The sequence below is a fragment of the Oryza sativa genome, chromosome 7, assembly GCF_034140825.1.
Source record: "Oryza sativa Japonica Group chromosome 7, ASM3414082v1".
Lineage (NCBI taxonomy): Eukaryota > Viridiplantae > Streptophyta > Magnoliopsida > Poales > Poaceae > Oryza > Oryza sativa.
Window position 1 is genome coordinate 7,443,746 of NC_089041.1, and position 26,606 is coordinate 7,470,351.

Genomic DNA, 26,606 nt, shown 5'->3' on the forward strand with positions numbered 1-26,606 from the left:
ACAAGTCACGTATAAAGTATTAATCATGTTTTATCATCTAACAATAATGAAAATACTAATTATAAAAAATTCATATAAGACGGACAGTCAAACATTGGACACGGAAATCCAGGGTTTGTTTTTTTTTTTAAGGGCGGAGGGAGTACGCGGTTGAGCCACTGTCACGTAGGCTGTAGCAAAGCGAGATTCATGTGTGTCAGTGAGTTAGCTGTACATGCAGTTAGGAGGATGAACTTTCTCCGTCTTTATACCTGTGAAGAAGAGCAGAGGAAGGAATCGAAATCAATACGATCTCACGGTCTCTCACTGTTGGCTACTTGTACAGTTCCAACTCCACTAACTCAACTGGTTAGAATATTTGACAGAATAACGCGTGGCTAAGTCGTCGATCGGATCTGGAAAACCAATGTCCGTAGGCCGGTAGTTCTACAACTAAAATTTTCAGTTCGGTCAGGTGACATCACTGTTAGCATAACAACGAAAATTCAATAGCATAACACAATGAAATTCAATAGCATATAACACAATGAAATCAAGTAGCATGTGCCTGAGCGCATGTTTGTCATTTGGAAGCCCTTAAGCCCTAGTGCAGCATTTACTGTACCACCTCCGTATCATAGTATATAACTACCTCTTCTATTGAATAGTTACATTGTGCGTCTTAATAGTAATGTTGAATTAAAAGCATAAGTTGGCAAAATTACTTCTGAAAACGATCGAGCAGGCCGCGCGAAATCGTTTAACGATTTTCGTACAACTTGGGAGAAATGGAAAATTCTGAGCAGGAAATGCGGATGCATATTTTTAAACAGATGGAAAGGTGCCAGTAGAAGTATTATGAATTTCGTCCCTCTGGGAAACTAGTTTAATATTCTTCGCATTTAATTTTGTTATAGGATATCATGACTTCGTGGAATCTAATATTTTATAACAGATTTGCTAGAAAACTACCACAAGTTTTTTTCTCCCAAAACTTTCAGATTTGTGACCATTGGATCGCCAAGAAATTTGTGCATGAAGGAAAAAAATGCTAAAAGTTTTTCCACAGATGTCATACGTAAGATCCTAGTGTGAACTAACCAAACCATAATTGAATGTAAGTTTTATATAAGTTATATCACAGTTACATTACAGTTACAATACCGTCATAATGCAATGTAGTTATAATGTAATTATACTTCAATTATGCTATATTTACATCTAAAAATTTTTGACTCAAAAAACCTACAGCAGTTTTTAGAGATACTCCCCTGTAATAATGAATGTAGTGTCCAACTGCAAATAACGATATTTTAAAAGTGTATTACCTCAAAGATTGATTTTTACCGGCTAAAATCGCGAAGTCGTAATGTCCTAAAACAAAGTTTGCCCAACATTAGCAAAAGAAAAATGGGAGAGGTATTAGCATAAAGTATTTAAGTACTACCATAACAACGAAATTCAATGGCATAACACAGTGAAATCAAGGCCTAAAGGGAAGAGATTAATTCGTAACAAAATATAACCAAAAGACATAATATTTACTCCTTTAAATGTTCCTTGGGGTGGTGGTGGACGTGGTGAGGCACTCACTGATATTTGGGCCCCACAAAACTAGCTCAGTAAACAAAAGTGTTCTATGGAATTTCACCGCATCTTCCTCCCTCTGTCTTTCGATTTGTACTGGTCCACTTAAATTACTGAGTCATTTTCGTTCTACTGAAACTGTCTCGTTTAGGGGGTGTAAAATTTTAGCGTGTCACATCAGGTATTATATAAGTTGTCGTATGAGGTGTTCGGCCACTAATAACAAAACTAATTACAAAATCCGTCAGTAAACTGCGAGACGAATTTATTAAGCCTATCTAATTCGTCATTAGCAAATGTTTACTGTAACACCATATTGTCAAATTATGGAGCAATTAGGTTATGCAATTAGTTACTTTTTTAGCCTATATTTAATACTTCTTGCAGGTGTTCCAACGCTCGATGTGACAGGGCCTTGGTACTATGCAAAAACATTGTCGTGACGAACGAGGCACCTACCAAACAGTATTTTCTCCGTTTCACAATGTAAGTCATTCTAGCATTTTCCATATATATATTAACATCAATATGTATGTGGGAAATGCTAGAATGATTTACATTGTGAAACGGAGGGAGTACTATTTAATAGCATTCATCCAGGCAATGCTCCATGCATCACAATTCACAAATTGAATGAGTTGATCACACCCATACTAGCACGCAACAACATGATGATGCCGCTCGTTGCCCTCCTCCTGATCTCTTCCCCAAAGCTGTTGGCAGCCCAACAGCAGCTACCCTTCTGCAGCAGCAGCAGCAGCAACGCGAACACCCTCGCCTACATGGCAGAGGGCACCTACAAGACCAACCTGCTCAACCTCGCCAAAGACCTGATCGCCAATGTCACCAAGACGGGGTCGCACTCGGCCGCCGGCGCCACGGCTGGGACGACAGGTCCCGACATCGTCTACGGCGCCGTACTCTGCCGGGGAGACTCCACCAACTGCAGCAGCCGCTTACAGAGAGTGCTCGACACAGCCAGCATCAGTAATAATGGATCTACCAGTAGTGAGAGTGACTCCCAGTCCCAGTCGCACAAGAGTACTGTAACCTTGTACGACCATGAGTTCCAGGCGCTGCTAAGCTTCTCTGACACGGACTTCATCTCCAGCTTCAGCAACGCGCCGGCGTGCATAGTGAGCAATTACCTGAACCCTGCTGTCCCTCAGAGGGATGCTGATCGCACGCGGTTCAGCGAGCTTTTCTCTGAGCTCATGGAGAGGATCTCCGACGCCATGGTGAGTAGTCGGGCCAGCTACTTGACGGGCAAGGGGAAGGGGTGGTTCGACGGCCAGGAGAGTCAGCCAGTAGTATACGGGCTGGCGCAGTGCATGGACGGCATGCCGCCGGAGCGTTGCCGGAGTTGCCTGGGCGGCATCACCGACCAAGGGAAGGAGATGGTCAGCAATGGCCTGACGGAAGGCATGGTGCTCGGGGTGCGCTGCAGTCTGTGGTACCACTACCAGACGGACGGAGAATTCTTCGCCGGCGAGCCAGGGGTGTTAGCGTTCCTAAACATGCCTTCTTCTAGAGACGGTACTATACATGCCTGCTGGTACTTAATTACCTTCACCTTCAATAATTTGTGTTTTGTTGATTTGGTTCAATTAACCCGTCTTTCGTCGTCAGTTTTCACCGTCTAAGAATTACTGCTCAACAGAGACATTGCTTTCATCTAATTCACTAGTTTCCATTAAACTAGCCGTGTTTAGATTCAAAATTTTTTCAACAAACTTTCAACTTTTCCGTCACATCAAATGTTTGGACACATGTATGGAGCATTAAATGTGGACGAAAAAAAACAATTGTACAGTTTGCATATAAATCACGAGACGAATCTTTTGAGCCTAATTACGTCATGATTTGACAATGTGATGCTACAGTAAACATTTGCTAACGACAGATTAATTAGACTTAATAAATTCGTTTCACAGTTTAAATGCGGAATCTGTAATTTGTTTTATTATTAGTCTACGTTTAATACTTCAAATGTGTGTCCGTATACTTAAAAAAAAATTTTGGCACACGAACTAAACACAGCCTAACTTTCATACCTTCAAAGTGTCATGTCATGTGGCCTCTTATTCAAAAAATAAAATAAAATAAAAAGTGTCACGTGGCCTTAGCTTATCCTTATCAGTCAAAATTCGAATTTTCAACCTTATATTTGAAACCAATTTTGGGTTTCTTCATCGAAGTTTATTTTTCAGCCTATGCTTTAAATCGCTAAGAACACATATATAAAAGTTTTATTCACAAATTATTTTTCGTTTACAAATATGCCGTTTGGCTAATTTCATGAATAAGCCAAACGATAGGGCCTAGTTTCCACTAGTTATAACTCATATCAATGGATGTGCAGAAAGCAAGTTCGGGCTCTGGGCTACAATTGGATCGTTCTTCCTCATGGTATCATTTTCATGTTTCTTTGTGTATATTTGGATCAAACAGGAGAGAAAAAGAGGTAAATATATAACTAAATATTAGACTCACAACGTTCCTCGTTTGTGTAAGGATATATGCATCTGATTCGATTATATAGCTACCAGCTACTGTGACAAGAATAGACTGTTTCACTGTTTTCTTTTTTCAGAAGCAAGATTTAAACTACGACTGATATCGATGGCAATACAAAATGTGATAAATCTTTGGAGGATTGAAGAAGGCAACTCAGGATTTTCATTGTATAATTTCTCTCAGATAAAAGAAGCTACACAAGACTTCTCAAGGGAAAACAAAATTGGGCAAGGTGGTTTTGGATCTGTTTATAAGGTAATTGACTAATTGTATACTTGCATTGGTATTCAACATTTTTAATATTTATATTGTATATTTTTCAAATGAACTTTGATTTTTTTAATCAGACTATTTCTGCTGTAATTCCTTTATCTTTTTTTTTCAAAAATATTTATGTTACATGCCAATGTGGCACTCAACATCGTAATTGTATAAATGTCAGTTTTTTAAAATTAAAAAACAAAAACTGTGTCCTCCACTTAATATATGACTCTAATGTTCTTTCTTTTCAGGGCCTATTACCTGGTGGTCTTGAAGTAGCAGTTAAAAGACTTTCAGCATGTTCTGTACAAGGTTTATTAGAGTTCAAAAACGAAATTCAGCTGATAGCAAGACTTCAACACAAAAACCTTGTTAAGTTGCTTGGCTGTTGTATCGAGGGAGAACAGGAAAAGATGCTCGTCTATGAATACTTGCAAAACAAAAGCCTGGACGTCTTCATATTTGGCATGTCTCCAATAAGACTAGATATTTCTACATACTACAGTTTGAAGTTACAAGTATTTTGGCAATTTTCAATAACCTCATTCATATTTTGCAGATTTTGTGAAAGGAGCACAATTAACCTGGTCAAAGCGTCTACATATAATTGATGGGATAGCTCAAGGGATTCTATATCTTCACAATTATTCACGATTATGTGTTGTTCATAGGGATTTAAAAGCAAGTAACATTCTCTTGGATAGCGATATGACTCCAAAAATTTCCGATTTCGGGATGGCCAGAATATTCTATTCAAATACAATTGAATCAAATACCACGAGAATAGTAGGCACGCTGTAAGTACAAATGAATATACACAGTTATATATGTTCTCCATTTTGCGTCTAATTATTAGTTCCTACAATTCCGTACATTGAGAAAATTAGAAATTTTCTCCTGGAGAAGCATGCATATAAGTTAATTATGAAATTTGTGTATAAAAATTCCTATACTTCATGTGCCTTGGTAATATATAACAATTCTACTTCTGTAATATTCAGTGGCTACATATCTCCTGAGTATATTTTTGATGGGGTTTGCTCGATCAAGTCGGACGTCTTCAGTTTTGGCGTCTTGGTCTTGGAAATCATAAGTGGAAAGAGGACTTCTGGATTCTATCCTTACGATGGCAAACTATACAATCTCATTTCATACGTGAGTAAAATGTACTACAGATTATCCTTTTTGAAATGGACAGTGGAACCGGGTTGGTCCGGATATACTCCAAATTGAGAATCATTTGCTTTCATAATATCATCATTCTTTTTTTTTATTGTTGTTTTTATTGACAGAAATACACATTCATATATTGTTTTCTAATAGGCTTGGCTACTTTGGAGATCTGGACAGGGGCATGAGCTGATCTGTTGCTGTATAGAAAACAATCATGAATCGATACAAAGGTGCATTCAGGTGGCACTTTTATGTGTTCAGGAGAGGGCAGATGACAGGCCTTGTATCGACCAGGTGGTCACTATGCTAAACAGCGAGGGAATGACCTTGCCCGGACCAAATCAGCCAGCCTACTTCTATGTCCGCTCTAGTGGCAGCTCAGATGTTTTATCATGTGACAGCAATATAAGCATCACATTAGAAAGATAGATTAATTGTCATCATCTCCATTCAATACAGAATGATATCCAAAACTATGCTGTATACACTATCTTTTTGTCTTCCTTCCGGAGTTTAATCGAATTGTGTTCAGAACTTAATTATTTTTTTTCTATTTAATAATGTAAATTAGTGTGACAAAACATTGTGCTCCTATATCTGATGATGTTCTCTTGTGATTATCATATTACAATAAATAGGATAAACCTGGATTGTAGAGTATTTGGCGCATCTGCATTTTTCGAAGGGTCTCATTGATTGGCTTATTCTTATGCTTATAAGTCAAAATTTAAATTTTAGAACTTGGTTTTGATTCTGATTTTTTTTTATTATAGTTTATTTTATAACATTTGCTTTTGAGTCGCTAGACACGTATAACAAATTTTACACACAAATATTTTTTATTTATTAATAAACGATTTGAATTTAACATATGAATAAGCGAAACAATAGGGCTGAAAATCTAAATAGGAAATCTAAATGCGAGCCGTCAGCCACCGAGTAGCATCGATTCCTAATTTCTTCAACATTTAACCAAAAACTTTCCAATCAGGTTCCAAAGCTTTCTGATGGGGGAAACAAGAGGAGCTTTCAAGTTTCGAGCAACAAATGGAGAAATTTGTTGGGAAACCCAATACTGGAATCCCTAAACTTTCATCACGGAAAACTAAAAGTTTTAGAATAATCTCACCTCAGATCCGAAGATGTTTTCAACTCCTCATTGCACGCCCGTACTCGAGAGCAGCGGCGGCCTCGCCGACGGCGGCGTTGGACGCGACGGGTAGCGTGGCGCGGCTACGATTCGCCGCACACGGGAGGAGAGAGAGGAAAGAGGATTCGCGCTCGCACCGCCCTTCGGAGTCGGGAGTTGGGCCGCGCCGCCGTGTGCTGTGGTGGGCCGTTTTGCTGGCTCGCGGAGTAACTGGCCCAGTTTTACTGTTGACCACCGTAGCAATATTTTAGGGATAGATGTAGGACTTCACCCAGCCCAATCCGGCACACGTTTCGCTCGAATTTTTTTTATTTACAATTTTTTTTATTAAAAGTTTTACAAAAATAATTTTCCATTTTGAAAATTGACGGAAGTAGTCGCCTACCGCCCTCTGGGAGGGCGATTTTTAAAAATCGCCCTCTCCGAGGGCGGCGAAAATGACGTGGCAGACGGCCGTTCGCTCTCGGGCGACGGCCGTCAACGAAATTTGCAGGCGGCCCCCTTGCCGCCCTCCGCTAGGGCGATTTTATACTGTGCGGGGGGCCGCCTGCAAATGGGCGGCGGGGGGGGGCATGGAATTTTGCAGGCGGCCCCCTTGCCGCCCTCCGCTAGGGCGATTTTGTACTGTGGGGGGGGCCGCCTGCAAATGGGCGGCGAGGGGGCATGGAATTTTGCAGGCGGCCCCCTTGCCGCCCTGGGGGAGGGCGATTTTTGCCTCCCCCTCTATAAAGCCCAGTCCCTCCTCTGTGAAATTTCATTATATTCACTAAAAATCCAAAAAAAACGAAAGAGAGAGAGGGGAGGGCAGCAGAAGGGGAGCGGCGAAGCCCTGCTGGTTCGCTCAATTCATCACAAGTATGCTCCCATACATCTTTTGCATTTGTACTAATATGTTATGTTTGAGTATATATGTTGCGTTTTAGTTTTAGTTCCATATATTTTAGCACATCTGTAGCACACAGCACATATGTGTAGATCCAGAGCATAGAATATAATAGTATGAATTGAGACATAGACAGTAGTGTTAATTGTAAGATGTAGTTTAGTTTGATCTGGAGAATGTAACGTAATTTTAGAAATTTAGAGAACAATATTGTAGAGAATGTAACTTAGGGCGTAGTACAGAAATGCGAGGTTAACGCAGTTATTGTTTTCATCAGGCACAATGTCAAGTAAGGTCACATTTCAGATAGTTCACGGTGAAGGAAATATTAGATTTGGTCCAGATGGTGTTGATCTGTCAGATTTTGTAATGACATCTAAGGGCATCGATAGGCCTGCGGAGAGAACATTTCAGTCAATTTATAGTTGGTTGTTGAGAGGATTTAGAATAGACCAAGAAGTATACACAATGTCAGTGTCAGTTGTAGTGAGTCGTGCAACAGAAGGTTATTTTTGGGAACTAATGCCGATGGACAGCACTGATGCTTGGAGACGGTATGTGGAAATGGCTTTTGAACGGTCATGGCCCCTCGTTATATTTGTGTCGGTAGAAGAGAAAGATATAAATGTTTCAATGCAAACCGAAGATGTAGAGGGTCCTATCAATGCAGGGGATGTTGTTGGACCATCGATGCAAAATGAGGAAAATCAACCAAGGGAGGAGCAGGCTATGGGCATGGCGGATGAGGGGGAGAGAGTCGGTATAATTGTTGATGAAATGGAGAGGGAAGATTCGGATAATGAGGAAGTGGACGACGACGCATCATCCGATGAGGAAGGTGATGTAATGGCCACTGATTGGGCAAATGAGGACTTCTCTGGACTTGTTATATCAGAGGGTGATCATGTACCCTGGGAGTATAAGGAGAACGAGGTAATTGAGGGTGCAAGGTATGCTCATAAGGATGAGATGAAGGAGGCGGTGAAGCATTGGGCAGTTTCCTTGCAGAGAGAGTTTAGGGTGGTCAAGTCAACAAATTATGTGTATGAAGTGAGGTGCATGAAGGAAGATTGTCCGTGGCGTGTCCATGCATATAAGGGTAAATGGAATGATTATTGGAAAGTTAGCATTGTGACCGAGCACAAGTGCTACTTACAAGGGGTGGAGAAGTATCACCGAAACATCACTTCAGCTTTTGTGGCAAGTGAGATGTACAGCAGTGTTGTTGGTAACATTGGCTTTGAACCAAAATCAATTATTAGGCACATCGAGAACAAATTCAAGTACACCATAAGCTATGCAAAGGCCTGGAGAGCCAAACAAAAGATCATTGAGATGAGGTATGGCACATTTGAAGCTTCTTATGATAATTTGCCTCGTTTGTTAGCCACCATTGCCCAGAGGAATAATAATACGTACTATGACCTACATACATTTACATCGGTTGATGATCGAACAAAGAGTGTGCTGCAAAGAGCCTTTTTCTCATTGGGTGCTTGCATCAATGCTTTTGTGCATTGTCGACCTGTTCTATGCATAGATGGAACTTTTATGACAGGTAAATACCGAGGTCAGATATTGACAGCAATTGGGTGTGATGGGAACAACCAGGTTCTACCTATGGCTTTTGCATTTGTAGAGAGTGAGAACACTGAAAGCTGGTACTGGTTCCTAGAGAGAGTGCACATTGCAGTGGTGCGTATGAGGCCCAACGTTTGCCTTATACATGATCGTCATGCGGGTATGTTGCGGGCTATTGACTACTTGCAGAATGGTTGGGATGAGAAGGGACTTCCAGCTAAGTGGCCTGATGTTCGGAGTCGGTGGTGCATGCGTCACATGGGTGCAAATTTCTACAAGCAATTCAAGAACAAGCATCTTATGGAGCTCTTTAAGAGGCTCTGTGCGCAGAACCAAGAGAAGAAATTTAATGAGTTGTGGGACAAGTTGGATGAGTTGACAACGAAGCAAACAGATGAGCAATCTCGCAGACCACTAGTTGAAGGTGACGAGCCTCCCATACCTCTTGGTGCATTACATGATGACCCACCAACAATGAGAAGGAGGTCAGGGTCGTCCATCAGAAATTTCACTCAGTGGATTGAGAATGAGCCTAAGGAGAAGTGGTCTCTATTGTTCGACACCGATGGATCTCGGTATGGCATAATGACAACCAATTTGGCAGAGGTGTACAACTGGGTAATGCGAGGAGTTCGGGTACTTCCATTGGTTGCTATTGTTGAATTCATCCTTCACGGCACGCAAGCGTACTTTAGGGATCGATACAAGAAAATTGGTCCGTCCATGGCCGATAACAACATAGTGTTTGGCAACGTAGTGACAAAGTACATGGAAGATAAAATCAAAAAGGCACGGAGACATCGAGTTGTTGCTCAAGGCACACAAGTGCATCGGTATGAAATAATGTGTGTTGATAGGAGCAGGCGTGGTATCTATCGCAAGCAAGCCGTGCAGGAATGTGTCTTGAAGGCGGATGGTGGATGTACCTGCAGTTGTATGAAGCCGAAGCTTCATCACGTTCCTTGCTCACACGTTCTTGCTGCTGCCGGTGATTGTGGCATATCTCCCAATGTGTACGTCTCAAATTATTTCAGGAAAGAAGCAATCTTTCATACATGGAGTGAGGAGATATATGAGTTCAGGATCTCAGGATCTTACACAACGCTGAGTGCCCAAGTTTTTTATATTCCAGATCCATCTAAGTTAAGGGTGAAAAAGGGTCGACGCCAAACTAGACGCATCAGAAATGATATGGATGAGTCAGAAGCAGGTGGGAGGACTTTACGCTGCAGCAAGTGTGATCTGCTCGGCCATACTTACAAGAAATGCCCGAAGAATGCAGAAGTTCCAAGCGGCGCAGATGCTAGTCCATCTGGACAGGCAAGTGATGGTAGGCGACCACCTGGTGAAGGAACAACAAGCAGGCGCGCAAGACCAAGGCGTCGTCGCGCAGCAGGCGATTCCATGGTGTAACAATGCTTTCGATTTAGGAAATAAAATGCTGTTGTGATGTAATGAGTGTTCGGACTAAATACTTCTATCGTGTAATTTCAATTCAATGTTGTTGTAATGAGTACCTCCGACTATTGTTGTACTAGTAGTATTGCGAATTATTCGGTGTTGTATCATAATGTTATCGTGATGAGTGTTCGGACTAAACACTTTTGTTTGTTTGTACTCTTGTTTAATATGTGTTAGTAATTTGCTTATGAACATTTATTACTTATGTTGAACTAATTATTTATATGTTTCTGATCAACCTATTTGATGCAGGTATGGCGTACGACACACCGGCGCTGTTGAACCGTGGGATTGACAGGAACCACCGCTCGTTCCTGTCAGCAGTCGAGGGTGCACAGCTCGGCACCTTCCGTCCACGCACGTCGCGCGAGTGGTTGCGTGTCGACCCCCGTCACGTTCCTTGGTACGCGTATGTTCACATTTCAACTCAACTTTGCTTTGTGTTGTACTTATGTTTGAAGTTTGCTCTATACAGGTTGCGTGCGGCAGGCCTTCTACCACTTTGTAGGCTTGTTGAGGCGGCGGCGGACGACCGTGACCCAGCGAAGCGGTGGGATGCAGACCGGTCACTCCTTGCCGCTCTTATAGACCGCTGGAGACCTGAGACGCACACGTTCCACCTTCCCTGTGGGGAGATGGCTCCGACACTGCAGGACGTGTCGTACCTGCTCGGGCTACCGCTGGCGGGAGCAGCAGTTGGTCCCGTGGACGGTGTTTTTGGGTGGAAGGAGGATATCACTGCGCGCTTCGAGCAGGTGATGCGCCTTCCACACCTAGGACCGACCACCACCCTTCCTCCGTACTCTATAGTCGGGCCTAGCAAGGCTTGGTTGCTCCAGTTCACTGTAAGTAAATAAGTTGTTATTATCATACGTGCTTATTTGCGACCGAATGAGTGTTTTGTACTAACATTTCATTCTTAATTGTAGGCGGACCTTCTGCACCCTGACGCTGATGATTACTCGGTCCGACGCTCCCTTGAGGCGTACCTGTTGTGGTTGTTCGGGTGGGTGATGTTCACTAGCACCCACGGGCACGCTGTGGACTTCCGGCTGGTCCACTACGCACGGTCCATCGCGGATGCTCAGCCACAGGACGTGCCGCAGTGGAGCTGGGGTTCTGCCGTGCTAGCAGCCACGTACCGTGCCCTCTGTGAGGCGTGCACGAAGATTGACGCGGGAGCGATCATCGCTGGCTGCCCTATGTTGCTTCAGCTTTGGGCAGCCGAGAGGTTTGCCATAGGTCGACCAGTGGTGGACAGCGCACCCTACGGGGTTGGTCGCAGCGCGCAGTGGCCAGAGGACGGTCCCACGATGGGGACTTACTGGTGTCGACGTGGGGTTAGTGCAACTTCGCTGCGTTATAAGTTTATCAGTCGTCTTTTTTTTTCTTCACATAACATGTCTAATTCCGATCATGTTTATTGCAGCGTCGTTACGCTCACGTCCAGGTGAGACGTGGTTACCCGGACTTCGTGTTCGAGTTTGACCGTCTCCAGCCGAGCGACGTCATCTGGGAGCCGTACACAGAAGAGGCCGTCGCTGCGAGAGCACCGCTAGGACTTTCGTCCTTGTGCACACGCGACCAGGCTTACTGGCTCACCATCCTGCCGATGGTGTTCGACATTTTCGTTGAGCCTCACTGCCCGCAGCGTGTGATGAGACAGTTCGGACTTAGGCAGGTGTTTCCGGGCAACGTGCAGCCGACCGTCCTCCCTGCCGACCACTCGTGAGTTCGGATTGTTCATTTCTAAATTTTTATGATAATTACTTCATCGAGCCATATAATTTACCTCTCTTCACAGGTTGACTCGACGGGGACAGCTAGCAGGCGCACTTTGGGCTCCACGTGTACAGCAGTACGTTGATGACTGGGTGTTAGCTACAGAGGAGGTGATCAACGAGCTCTTCCCACACACGGAGGAGAACTACCGTGACTACCTTCGCTGGTACCTTCCTCGCACTCGTGCGCGTGTGACCTTCACTCCAGACGCCCCAGAGCCGCACGTTGCCGCTGTCACGGACGCGTATCCCACGCACCGTGACCGAGACTACTTCGTGGCGGTACGTCCAATTTGTATTACTTCTTACAATTATTTCATTTATCTTGCATAATATAGGACAACTACTGAATTTGTTATTTCCATCTTGCATAGGCTGATGCCGCACGGGATATCAGTGCCGATATCACCGCAGTCCAAGTGAGGTTGAACAGAGGTTTGCACTTGACTGACGTTGAGTAGAGGGTGACCTTCGACCGGATGCAGGAGAAGATGCGTCCGGTCATGCGCGTCTTCTCCTGTCGCAGCGCCGTGGACGTCGTACCTCCAGCTGGTCCGGTACAACCACGGCCTCGCGCGCCTACCGTCGGAGCAGGACCTCGACCTACGGCACCTATTTCGCACGGTACTGCTCAGCCCAGAGGTTTCTTAAGTTTTGTTTCTGTTTTTGTACGAACACATCACCCCGTCGTAACTTGATGATCCATCCTCGCAGGACCTCGTTTGCCTTCGAGCGCCCCTAGCTTTGGATCAGTGCGACCTACAGCACCGGTTTCGCACGGTACAGTTCAGCCCAGATATTAGTTCATTTTTGTTTCAGCTTTTGCACGATTATGTCACCATGTTTTAACTGCACGTTTCCTCATCGCAGGACCTCGTCTGCCTTCAAGCGCGTTCGCAGGCACGACCGGCGCTTCCACGAGCTCCGCAGGGGCGTTCGCCACCTCTTCGGGCGCGTTCGCCAGCTCTTCCTCTCACGGAGCGTCGATCCCTCGCCCACACGGTACTTTACTTTTTATTAATACTGTTAAATACCTGTATGAAACTGATGGTCCTTGTCCAGCAGGATTTGCAGCCGGGATCTTCGGTACTGGGGCCTCTTCGTCTCACGCCGGTAGGACTGGTCCTACTAGCCAGTTCTACGACGACGACTTGCACGGTGCAGACCACCACGACGTACTAGGCTCCTCTCAGCTTGGAGGAGCTCCAGAGGCGCACACTCAGGAGCAGCCAGAGGTCACACCTGTACAGGCAGGACGGGTTGGCCGTGCCGTACCCCCGGACCGACTCACGTACTCCCACGGGCACATTAGGGCGCAGGGTAGGAGGGACAGGGGTAAGAGGCCTCGTCAGTAGTGTTCTACCTCTTCAGTCCTTATGTGACCGTTTCTTTTGGCTTACAAACTTGTAAAGCAGTACTACTTTTGCTATTACTACTGCAGTACTACTTGTGTTTGTCTCGTCTACATAGTTCTTTTCATTCATATGGTGCTAGAACAACTTATGCTCACGACAACACACTTTCGGCGCTGCACGGTAGTGTCAGATCCAGTAGCGCGCACAGTCCACAACAGCACACATGAAAAGCGGCAGCTCGAGTTATCACTATCAACTTTCGGCGCTGCCTGTTTACATAAAGTGAATCACGCCCACGCGTGATTGTCTTGTCACATCTAATGAATAATGTATCTCATTGAGTTCACATATATTGCAGTGAAAACGACGCTATATAATTGACAATCTGAAGGCAACCTCTTCATATTTTCTTTCCCACTAGCACACAACACACGAAAATGGAAGCCTATTCATTGGTAATACGTAATCTAGATTTGAGATTATGTAGAACATTCTTCACTACAATTTTACATTTTGGCAGCAAACCAAATATGATCAAATGCAATTTTACCTTACCAAATATTTGGTCGTGAAGAAAAATTTGGCACTAACAATCCAAATATGCCCTAAAAATTAATAAAATATTTGTACGGTAACAAAATATTTGTACGGTAACAATCCAAATATGCCCTAAAAAATAATAAAATTGTATTTTACCAGTCTTGGAGATTTTAATCTTGTATAGTTTTCAATATAAAAAGATTTGATAACTATTGATATTTATACAAAAATATAGAGCACAGTATAAAATCGCCCTAGCGGAGGGCGGCAAGGGGGCCGCCTGCAAAATTCCATGCCCCCTCGCCGCCCATTTGCAGGCGGCCCCCCGCACAGTACAAAATCGCCCTCGCGGAGGGCGGCAAGGGGGCCGCCTGCAAAATTCCATGCCCCCCTCGCCGCCCATTTGTAGGCGGCCCCCCGCACAGTACAAAATCGCCCTCGCGGAGGGCGGCAAGGGGGCCGCCTGCAAATTTCGTTGACGGCCGTCGCCCGAGAGCGAACGGCCGTCTGCCACGTCATTTTCGCCGCCCTCTGGGAGGGCGATTTTTAAAAATCGCCCTCCCAGAGGGCGGTAGGCGACTACTTCCGTCAATTTTCAAAATAGAAAATTATTTTTGTAAAACTTTTAATAAAAAAAATTAAAAATAAAAAAAATTCCGTTTCGCTCGACCGTTCTGCAGCCATGGTGGTACTCATTGGTTCTAAGAGCAAGGTTAATAGTATAGTACATTGCTAGCTCCAAATCATCTATAGTCAATATAATAACCAATTCATATAATAGTTGCTTACTATACTATTAATATCTGGTCCCACCTGTCATACACACATTACGTCTTGGAGTTCGTGCTGCAGCTGGTTATAGATCTATAGCCCGCTGCTCTTCTCTCTCTTCTTTTATCTCTTTAAAATATATTTATAGTTGGCTTATAGCCTGCTATTGCATCTGCTCTAAGTTCTAACCAGACTGGCACAGATTCTTCTATGCACAGATTCCTACAAAATCAATTTTACCCCGTATAAAGTTCAGATTCACTCAGATTATCCGTGATTTGATTATTTAATGCATTTGTTGGCTGCACCAATCCCATTCAACTATTAGACTTATTTTACTTTCTGTTTTTTTTTAAAAAAATAAGGTGGTCATATACTCATGTTTGTAACTTCCGTACATCAAGATTTAAATAAAGAGATAAATTAAATGATTGACCGAAACCTAAGTATTCATCTTAATATTTATTGATTGTATTTCACGTAGGATTAGTTAAATTCTTTTTAGTCTTGATGACAAAAGTAATATATCTAACACTTTTGAAAGAAGGGAGTATCAAATTTAGCTTTAATTTATTTATCTGATTGCTCCCACTTTCATGCAGGGCCTCATGACCAGAGATGCCAGAAATCAAAGAACCGGCTCCATCAGATTCTGATCTCGACTTTCAGAAATGAACACCGTCCATCCAATCTGCCTTTTGTTTGGGAGCTCCACTTCACTTGGCAGGAACAAATAAAGAGATGGCTCACGTTTATTGGATGGGGCCATACGCACGCTATTATCCTAGATGGAGGATTTTACATGCTTACAAGGGGCACTTTACAAAAGCATGCAACATAACCCTTTCAAGATAAAAAGCATCCAACATGCTCATCGATTATTTACTGATCAACTTGCTCGATTTGTGGTTAATGTTCCTAAGTAGTACAAAATGGAACTCTACCTCTACAGGCATCTCCATTAATTGATGCTTAGGCTAAGGCTCGCAAGGGATTTCTAATTTTATTTTTCAACTAAACAAGCAGTAGTAATGCTATTTGGGGACTATCTCAAAAAACTGTTGCAAGTTTTTTTTGAGGGAAAACTTTTAAATCAAACTATAGTACTCCCTCTATCTAAGGGATTTTGGTTACAAGTCACATCCAACCAAAATCACTTATATTTAGGGACGGAGAGAGTATAATTATAATATAATTCCCCTATAATTATAATATAACTTGTATATAAGTATTAAAATAATATTTACAACTTATATCTAACTTATATAGAGATTACAATGCACTTACAATATAATATAACTGTAGTGTAATTACATTTTAGTTACACTATAATTATATCATAGTTACATTTGAAATTTTTTTCCAAAAAAAAACTTGCAACAATTTTTAGCAATTCCATATCTAAAAACTAGTCATAGGCCTATGCATTACAATGGGACAAGATCTCATAAACGTGATTTATTTTTTCTCTCTTATCGCATATTTTTCTCTCGATTGGTTAGTTTTTTTTTATACAGGTTTTTTGAGTGGATTTTTTATACGTAGGATTGGGGAGAGGAGGAAAGGAGCATGACCGTGCTTTTAAGATACTGGTAGAGACGCCGAAACTTGCCTTGTCTGACAACTTCATTTCTTCAACAGTGTTCACTTCGCTTTGCAAAAAAAAAAAAAAAAAAAAAAAAAAAAACACCAATACTTTACCAAATAAATACAATAGATACAACTCTACCGTGAAAAAAAATACATTGGTAGTAAAAAAAAGTAGTCTATAATTCGGCACTACCAACAAATTGATAACTATAAAATGGCTCACACAAGTCGCACATATACGTGCTTAAATCTTAATAAAATCATATTTTAAGATAAAATTAAATTTTATTTCACAATGGACCAAATTATGTAATTTGCCCAATTTGTAACTAGTGTTTCTTGCAGAAATTTATAATATTTTTTAAAATTCAGATACATAACCCACGGATGCGATTGCATTTGAATTGTCCAAAATAGTTTATTTACCTAAAACAATTCAGAAATGTTTTTCAGTTGCCCATTTGTGTATACCAAAAGTAAATAAATTATGCACATTCCAAAGTAAAGATTCCAATCACAAAAACTGATCTTTAACCATATTATAAAACTATTTTGTGCAGCATATTACAAAACTGATCTTAAGTTCTTTACCATATAATAAAACTATTATTTATATAGTTCAAAAATAATATAGCTTGTACATGCCATGAAGAATAAGTGATACTTCTCCATCCCAAATATAAGATGCAACCACTTTTTTCCGATATTTCATTATATAAGACACGTATGCATACATACAATTAACTAGCACCTCCCCCACGTCCCCCTTTAGTTTGTTTTCTAAATCCTCCACTCAAGATTTTTTTTAGTTCATCTACTAATTTTTAAAATTCAAAATCTTTAAATCACAATGTCATATCATCTAAAACCGCTTAGTTTATTTACTGGTACGCATGAAAGAAAAAACTATGAGGGTCATATCCCTTGATCTTTCCTATCATCCAAATCCATTGATTTGTAGTGGTACACAAACATAAGAGTATCTCTAGGATTTTATTCTTATTTTGTAGAGTGGTACACGAAAGAATGAGGAGCTAAGCAAAATCCAGCTCAAGCCTTTATGTTAGCATATCGTTTTTCTGGCCTCTGCTGGCAAGCAAGAATAGCGTTCAAAGTATACTGTTCGCATGGACGTCCGGCAATGAGGGCGCTGGCTGGCTCACTGGCCAAAGTGAAGTGATGGATATTGATCATGTGATATATATTCGTATTCTAATTCTTTCATCTTTCTGTACATTAAATTTTTAGAGGTACTGTTTCTTGATAAAAATAAAAAAAAATAAGGACCATTGAAAAATCATAAAATTTTAAAAATATCATTAACTGTACGTATGTGTCATTAATATTGACCGGTAGACGGTAGACCTATTGAGCCCTACATGCCGTTCTCACATATATATACAATTTACGTTAGTTTTCTCATCTAAAAAATTACATTAGTTTTCTATTTTTTTCAATATAAGTACCATATATATTTCCACTATATTGGAGTAGCTCACTAATCGAGCACACGTTTAAATGCTAATGGGTGAAAGTGAAACTACTCCTCCTCGCTAGCCCATTTGCAAGATCCGAAATGTAACAACATAATTTGTTACATGCTGACTTTGAAGTTTCTAAATCTAATTTTCAAAAATATTTTATGTAGATATTTTACTTGTCTCTGGAGAAAGCCACATTCCTAACATGCTGTTCCAATCGGCGCTTTCCTGACGGTGGCCGTGACGGTAAAGTAGTCCTGACGGTTTTGTTTTAATCCTAACTGTTTTTGAACCGCTAGGGAAAAAACCCTTTTTTTAAGTAGTGTCCTTGCTCCTTAGGAGTAATGCAGAGGGGCAAGAAAGTAACAAAAAATACCCTCTAAATTTAATTAGAATCAAATCCTAAAATTTAATCAGCTTCAGCTCAACCAACCACTATACATTGTGCATGTTTTCATTGATTATTATTCATATGATAAGATGTGCATCCGTGTCTTTTTTTTCTCTAGTTTTGACAAAGGCATGTCTCAGTAGTCGGTACTCGATTCCCAAGTCCCAACGAGGGTTTACCAAACCGCGCAGTTACCACGCGGTTACCATGGTTACCACGCACGGTTATCTTTTTAGTTTTTGAAACTACGGTATGTCTCACGGTAACCGCCTTTACCGCGGGGTGCGGTAACCGCGCAAAAAAGGAAAAATGGTAAGGGGAACCCCAACTATTGGTCTGGTGGATCGGGATCCTCTGCCGTAAGCCTGCTGCTATGGCAGAGAGCACCGGTGCATGGCATTTCGAATGCTCTGGGTCGTTGGATGTGTGATGGATGGTTCATATTTATTGATACAGCAAAAGAGCTCAGTGCAAATTTGTCTCAAAAGTCGAGCGCGTGGATACAAAGGTCTGGTTTAGTTCCTAACCTTTTCTTCAAACTTCTAACTTTTTAATCACATCAAAACTTTCCTACACACATAAACTTTCAACTTTTTCGTCACATTGTTACAATTTCAATCAAACTTCCAATTTTGGCGTGAACTAAACACACCCATAGTGCTACTCCCTCCAATCCAGAATGGCATAAACAAGAACAGGACTTTGATTAATACTGCTCCAGTCTCGAAATATACTCCCTCCGTAAAAAAAAAATGAATCTAGAATTGGATGTGTCCAGATTCATTATACTAGGATGTGTCACATCCAGTACTAGATTGGTTTTTTATGGGACGGAGGGAGTAGTTATTTATAGCGTATTGACTTATTTTAAAATCAATCTATTCTTTCACATAATCATAACCATTCTTCATTTAATTTCTTCATCTACCTTTTCTTTTCTCAACCAATCACAATATTTCTCTAATAATTTTCATCTACTTCTTTAATATATGTGTCAACCTAAAAATAATTATATTTTATGACGAAAGAAGCAGTTGTCTTACTACTTTACCATTTATCTAGGTCATAAAAATTATAATAATAAACTATTTTAAATACAAACCTAATAAAATCAATTCTGTCATAAGAATTATATTTTATTAATTATGTCTTAACAAAATAAAATATATCTTATATACTTTTTAACAAGGGAGCGCTATCTAGCTATCGCATTTTATTTACTGTTCTACCATAACTAGAGTGTCCCTCCGTAATACTCCCTCAATCCAAAAACACTTTAATTTAGAGCCAATTGAAGAGAATTTAGCAGCGAGTGAGAAAAAAGACTAAAGTATAGCTCATCAAAAAAAATTATTGTTAGGAGGATAGATAAAGAGTATTAAAAGAATAATACTTATTTCATTTAATACTTATGGATCTGTGGACTAATTAATGATAGGTAAGAAGTTAGAAATCAACTCTTTTAAAGATAAACTTTAAACATTATACATTTTTATTTTTTGGACGGATGAAGTATAACAGAGGGGAGACCAGCTGCTTGCCAGTGACAGAAAGTGAGTCGTCTCATCCATGTTCTGACCACGAAGATCTTTACGCTCGAGTATGTTTATATATATGCTCCAGTCCAAAGATACTTGAGAAAATATGGGCAGCTCAAGATGTACCAATGTAAAATTAAACAAGCCAGGAACCACACGAAAACGAATCTCCGGACAGTTTGGTCAAGTTGCTTGTGACAGGACATGGGCTCCCAAAACCCCCTATGGGCAATAATTTAATCCTTCTACCGTGTACTTATCCACTAATAAGCATTGCGAAATCAGTAAATAGCTTTTATTAAACAATAATATTACAACCTGGTATTTGCTATGCATTGGTCCTCACCCGTCTCCCTTCGTGTTATTGGCTGCTGCTAAACTTTATATTATTATGGGTCTCACCTTATTGCTAATAAGACATTGTGAAACTTTTAAAAACATATGCCTAGCTACTTTTCTTGGGTCCAATATTGTTTACTGGTTCGTAAACATAATTGGTGTTGTCCTAATATGGGTATTTTAGTTTGTTTAATAAATATTAAGAGCCTCTTCGGTTCACAGGAGTTTTAAATTACAGGAATAAGAAAAATGAAAATTGCAAGAATAGCGTAGGAATGTATGTGCAAAACAAATGATTAGAACACATGATTTTTTGCTTCAATGAGCTTAACAAAAGAGGATGAAGTGGATGTTTTCATTCCCATGGAATCAATCCATTTTGGAGGACTGGCATAGGATTTACATATGAAATTTTTGATCGGAATCCTATGAACCGAATGCATGAATAGTGTTTATTCCAAAGGAATTAAGATTTCCTATACGAATCCATCAAACCAAAAATAGGCCTAACGTTAAGGTTGTGTTCCTTTGGACACTTTCTCAACTTCTGCTCTTTTATTTTTCGCGTGCACCGTTAAACAATATATTTTTTAAAAGGAAAAAAAGTACGAATTACCCCCCTAAACTATCGCGGTAATTCAGGGGGTAATTCATACTTTTTCCTTTTCTAAAAGATTTATATAGAAGAAATACTTTAAAATCAAATCAATCTATTTTTCAGTTTTTTTAATATTTAATTAATTATGCGCCAATCTACCGCCATGCTTTGCATATCGGGAAAGGGTTTCCAACCCTCACAAACGCAACCTTATAGAGAAATACTTTCTTTGAGTGATTTTATTGGTCAAAATTTGAATTGGTTAGATTCTTCAAGCACCTGATTAGCTGAAATGTTTGATTCCCATAAAAAATGTTGGATTCAGTGTTACAAAAATATTTATGTAGTGTGTACAAAATTTAAATCTTAAAAATACTTATACGTGGGAACAGAGAGAGTACTTGATCAAGACCAGCATGTTCCTACCTGCGTATAGGACGGCACAAAGTGGACGCACGCGTGAATTAGCCAACCGGTTCTGTCTACTTTCCGCCAAAAATTGTACGATCGAGATTGACACGGGCAACCACGCCACCACAAGTCTACGAGTCTACGATGACGTTAATCGAACAACCTTGCCCATGTCACCTCTTAGATGTAACATATGTCGTGCAAAAGACTTTCTCTAAGTTTTCTTTTTACAGCTCTTGAACTTAATCGTTGATTTTGGTTAAGCTATATGGCTGATAAGACATCTAACTCAACCAACCATGCGCTACCCTTTTTCTTTACCACACAGATCATTTAAAATTTTCAAGAATTTCTTTTAGATAACGACATAATGCAGGTGCGAACTTCGTAGATGACCGGTTAAAAGGAACTGCACATATGAGAATAAGTTTTCGTGTATTGCTAAGAAACCGTTCGTGAAAATGATGTACATTTCCGCCCACTTGTTTTTAGGCCTTCAGCCGCTTGCGAAAACTGTTTTCGTAGCAGTATCTAGTATTGGTGGCCGATCGTGCAACTGCGGTGAGTAATGACATAATATATATATATATATATATATAATGTAATCTAGAGCTTTAATTTGATTGATTCCTTGGAATATATAAATATTATTGGTGCGTTTGGTCTATGGTAGCTATAGGTCAACTTTCACTGCGGTCGCCTATGTTCGTGTACTGCAAGTCGTTGGCTGTGTAGTCTTTGTTGTTCATGTGACCACTGATCGTGCTAAGATTAGGACCAGCTGATACTTATCTCTGGCGACCAAAGATTTGCAACAGGAGAAGACTTTTGCAAGGTACAAAAATTGTCCGTCTTTTCATTCCACTGTTGATTCATATTTGTCGTGACGACCAATCCTTTGTCTCTGCATCAGTTTTTGGTGACGATTGAGCCATGGGGAGACTTGTGATTGAGACGAGGAAGACTCTCGTCGGTCGCTTCTTCTTAGAATTCGAGATAAGCATATAAACAGTAAAAACCTACTCTCTCCATTCAGAAGCACTTTTAGCTCCTGCTAAAGTAAAGATAGGATTTACCTATTATCTAAAAAATAAGCATTTGTAGCATTTGAAAGTTATATTAAAATATGTTTATAGTGTTGTTCTTAAGAGCAAGTATAATAGCAGGCTATAAGCCAGTTCCAAACATATTTTAAGGAGACAAATGAGGAAAGAGAAGAGCAGGGGGGCTACAGATTTATAGCCAGCTGTAGCACGGACTTCAAGACGCAGTGTGTGTATGACATGTGGGACCAGGTATTAATAGTGTAGTATGTAACTATTGTATGAATGATCTATTAGATTGACTATAGATGAATTGAAGCTAGTAATTAGCTATACTATTAAACTTGCTCTAAGTACTACTACTATTTATCTCATCGATTACTTCTCATTTAAATTTCTTCCTAGCTTATCACTGTCTCATCAATTACTTCTCATTTAAATTTAATCTCTACTAACAAGAAAAGATGCGTGTATTTTGTACTAAGAGAGTAGCATGGTGTGAATTGTTGTAGTGTGGTCCTGGTTGTCCTTCGCTTTGGCCATATTTTCTTTTCTTTGTTTTTTTTTTTCTGAAACAGCACGCTTTGGTCATATTTTCTACGGTTCCATTCGACTTATGTGTATCCTGGCCTCACCATCCAAAATAAAAGAATCTTTTCTAAGGTAATGTTCGAAACAAATTATTGATAGGATTATTGTCGTGGATTATCTAGCTAGCTGAATATGTACGTGAATTAAATAGTTTGAAACATAAACTTAATAAATATTGTACAAGTAGTCTAATCCAAACAATATAGTAGAAGACTTTTTTTTAAAAAAAAAGTATATTTAGAAAGGTGGAGCAAATAATCCATGATAATAATCCGGTACGGTGAACCAACTGAAATATGTTTCTATTAAACGATGTGTGACTTTTTTTGGGCGTTGAATCAGGCCAGCATTATGAGCTTTAATGTCTCCATGACTTCATCTCCGTGACTAATTGATATTTGAATGGTACCGGTGGAATAGTTTCGTAAAATAGAATAATTTCCTAGGACTATATTTTTGCTTGGTTTCACAAATATATCATACTAGAGATTAATAAAGTCAACAGGGTTGTTTTCACAAACATACCACATTATTTATGTTCCTTTTAGATGCGAAACTCCTAATGGGCGATCGATCACCCCTAGCGATCGGGTCGCCCCTCTCTCCTTCACGTGGTTTCCTTTTTTGGCACTATATTACTTTCCTATTTTAGTAAATTTATGCACCAAAAGTTTGTACACCTCAAGTTTACACATCTAAAGTTTAGAGACCCAAAGTTTATAAATCAAAAGTTTTTATATCCGATTCAAATTGAATTTGAATTTAAATATTTTTTATATATAGTATTTCTATACATCTGAAGTTTATACACCTAAAGTTTATAGACCCAAAGTTTATAAGTCAAAAGTTTACATACCCATTTCAAATTTGAATTTGAATCAAATATTTTTTATATATATTATTTCTATACATAATTTTTTTTAACTTTATTTTTTTTTATTTTTTAAAAATTTATAGTGTAGTAGGAAGAGAAGAAGGGGAGGAGGAAGGAGGAAGGAGGAAGGGGGAAGGGGAGTGTATAGGGGGGATGGGGATCGATCGCAAGCGAGCGATCACCCATTAGCCACGCCATTTTAGATGCCGTTTACAACATCGAAAGGAATCTAAAACATGGGTTTAATAATCACTTTTCTAATTATACATTACTAAAAACATCAAAATATAATAATTGCATCAATTTTTTTCACAAGTCTAATAATGTCATTTTCATATATTAAATCCTAATAATTTTATAACAATAGTTAACATTAATTTTGAGCTCAGATTGTAACGTATTTGACAACGGATCGAAGAGATTACTAGTAGTGTCAAGTATACACATAGGCGCGATATCCATAGAATTTTCAACGAGATCAAAGTTTGCCTCTCACTTATGCTCTATCCATTTCATATCATAAGTCATTTGATTTTTTTCTTAATCAAACTTCTTTAAATTTAATCAAGTTTGTAGAAAAAATATACTAACATTTTCAATGCGATACAAACATATTATTTATATATATTCAATGTTAAATTTAATGAAACTAATTTGATATTATACATGTTGCTAATTTTTTTTTATAAACTTGATCAAATCTAAAGAAATTTGACTAAGAAAAAAGTCAAACAACTTATAATATGAAACGAAGAGAGTATCGTTTAATTTAAGATATGTGTGCATCTTCACTGTAATTGGGAAAATAAAGCAAAGTGGGTCACACTCGCAGTAACCAACAGGATAACGCACCACCCGAAAGCACATAGGCTCTTGCAAAAGGTGAAACCGAGGAAACAAACAATGAAGAAGATCAGCAAGAGTAAAAAAGTCATTCAGCCGTGGAAAAGATTCGAGGAGATTGAGGTTAACGTGCAGAAAAATCTCCATATATATAGCTCGTACACAGCGCTGGTGACGAGATTCCCCATCTGGCTTTCATCTTGCGTTCAATTGTTTGAATATCCATACGTTTTTTCCTCAAGAAAAAAAAAAAGCTATACGTTTCTGCAATAACATAACCGTTGTTCATTTCGAAATTCTGTGAAGGTTTGAAACCCGATCTTTGGGAGTCCTCAATAATCCCTAATAGGAGAGATGTTTGCGGTTGTGATGACCCATGGCATGAAATTTTGGAACTGTATGCATTTACAAGGATGTTTCTTTAAGAAATTTCGTGACTTTAGGGATTTATCTCTTCAGTTTAAGGAAGAGACATAAAAAAACAATATAATGACACATAGACGGGTCTAGTTAAAAAAGTTTTTGGCAGCTACGGATGTTTTAAGAATCGGACCGTGCTGTCCTAATCTACTCATTGTCGGCATTAATGCTCGGAGCAATTCGAAGGCAAGAGAAGAAGAATTACTCGAGATGATCGACAAGCTTGGATCTGTTTGGGCTATACGAAGACAAAGCACTTGTTTGCTACCCTCCTATAGTCATTCTTCTACTCGAAGACAAAGGTTGAGATAGCCGAATCGAGGAGAAGAGGATGGTGGCGAAAATACTTCTCTTGGAACGTCCGATCAGATAAAAATCATCGGACACCTACGACCAGCTCACTTCTTATTTACTAATTTCTTCTCTCTCTGTCGACGTCAGGAAAATACTACAAATCAGCAGCCTGGTGGATTGGACGAACCATGTTACCGTAACATGCATGTCTATCTGTTTCTTTTCATTCTTTCCTCCTCTCTTTAAATTTTTTTCTCCTAAATTACTTATCCGATCTACGAACCTATCACATCGTTTGTATTCGTTGCAATTAAATCTTTACAACAAAATATCACATGATTATATTATGTCAAAAGAAAAACATGTGTTTCAAACTGTTAAAACAAAATGTTTCATACGTGATAGTGATATGTTTTAATATGTGTCTTCAGTGTGTTTCACAAAATCCCTGAAACTACCTGCTACTACTCTCTCTCTCCACCTCATGCATGCATAGATGCATGTATTTTAGCAAGCTTCAAAATTTTATCTTAAATTACTTATTCAATCTATGATCCGATCGCACCGTTATATTCGTTGTAATTAAATCTTTACAATAAGATATCGCTTAATTATATTTTCATAAAAGAAAAACATATGTTTCAGTCCATTAATACTTATTGTTTTATATGTGATAGCGACATGTTTCAACGTGTATCTTCACCATATTTCATAAAATATTTAAATGCTTCAGTTGCTGATTTTTTTTCACCATATATAACTTAAAGTTTCACTTGTTGGTCAACTGCAATATTTGACCGTCTGATTTTTTTTTTCAATTTCAAATGAGTTATTTTCATTTAAAATGTTTCATCTAGTGTACTCGTGATGTTTTACTATATATGGATCAAATGTTGCAGTGAATTGAAACATCATTTCGCTATTCGCTGAAACATAATTTTCAAATAAGGCGTTCGATGAAACATTTTTGATCTACTTAGTGAAACAATTCTGATATACTTGGTGCAACAGCGTGCAACATTTAAAAATAATTCAATAATAAGCTAATTTTTTTTCATCTGGTTATATTCATGTGTGGTCTTGTTTTAAAGATTTAATTGTAATGGATTTAATAGTGTAATTGGATCATGATTTTGATAAATATTTTAAGAGAA

At 39.5% G+C, this 26,606-nt stretch overlaps 1 protein-coding gene and 1 long non-coding RNA gene across 2 annotated transcripts; both read left to right on the top strand.

The window, feature by feature from the left end:
- The first annotated feature begins 2,240 nt into the window (after positions 1–2,240).
- LOC112939644 (putative cysteine-rich receptor-like protein kinase 20) lies at positions 2,241–5,946 on the top strand. Its single transcript, XM_026027010.2, has 7 exons — positions 2,241–3,102; positions 3,929–4,030; positions 4,160–4,338; positions 4,596–4,809; positions 4,904–5,141; positions 5,346–5,499; positions 5,668–5,946. The coding sequence occupies exons 1-7, from the start codon at positions 2,241–2,243 to the stop codon at positions 5,944–5,946; spliced, it is 2,028 nt and encodes a 675-aa protein (XP_025882795.2).
- Positions 5,947–13,260: 7,314 nt separating this feature from the next.
- Positions 13,261–13,832, top strand: LOC136357474 (uncharacterized). The gene is made up of 2 exons (XR_010742782.1): positions 13,261–13,375; positions 13,439–13,832. It is a non-coding gene; the product is annotated as an uncharacterized lncRNA (long non-coding RNA).
- The last annotated feature ends 12,774 nt before the right edge of the window (positions 13,833–26,606 follow it).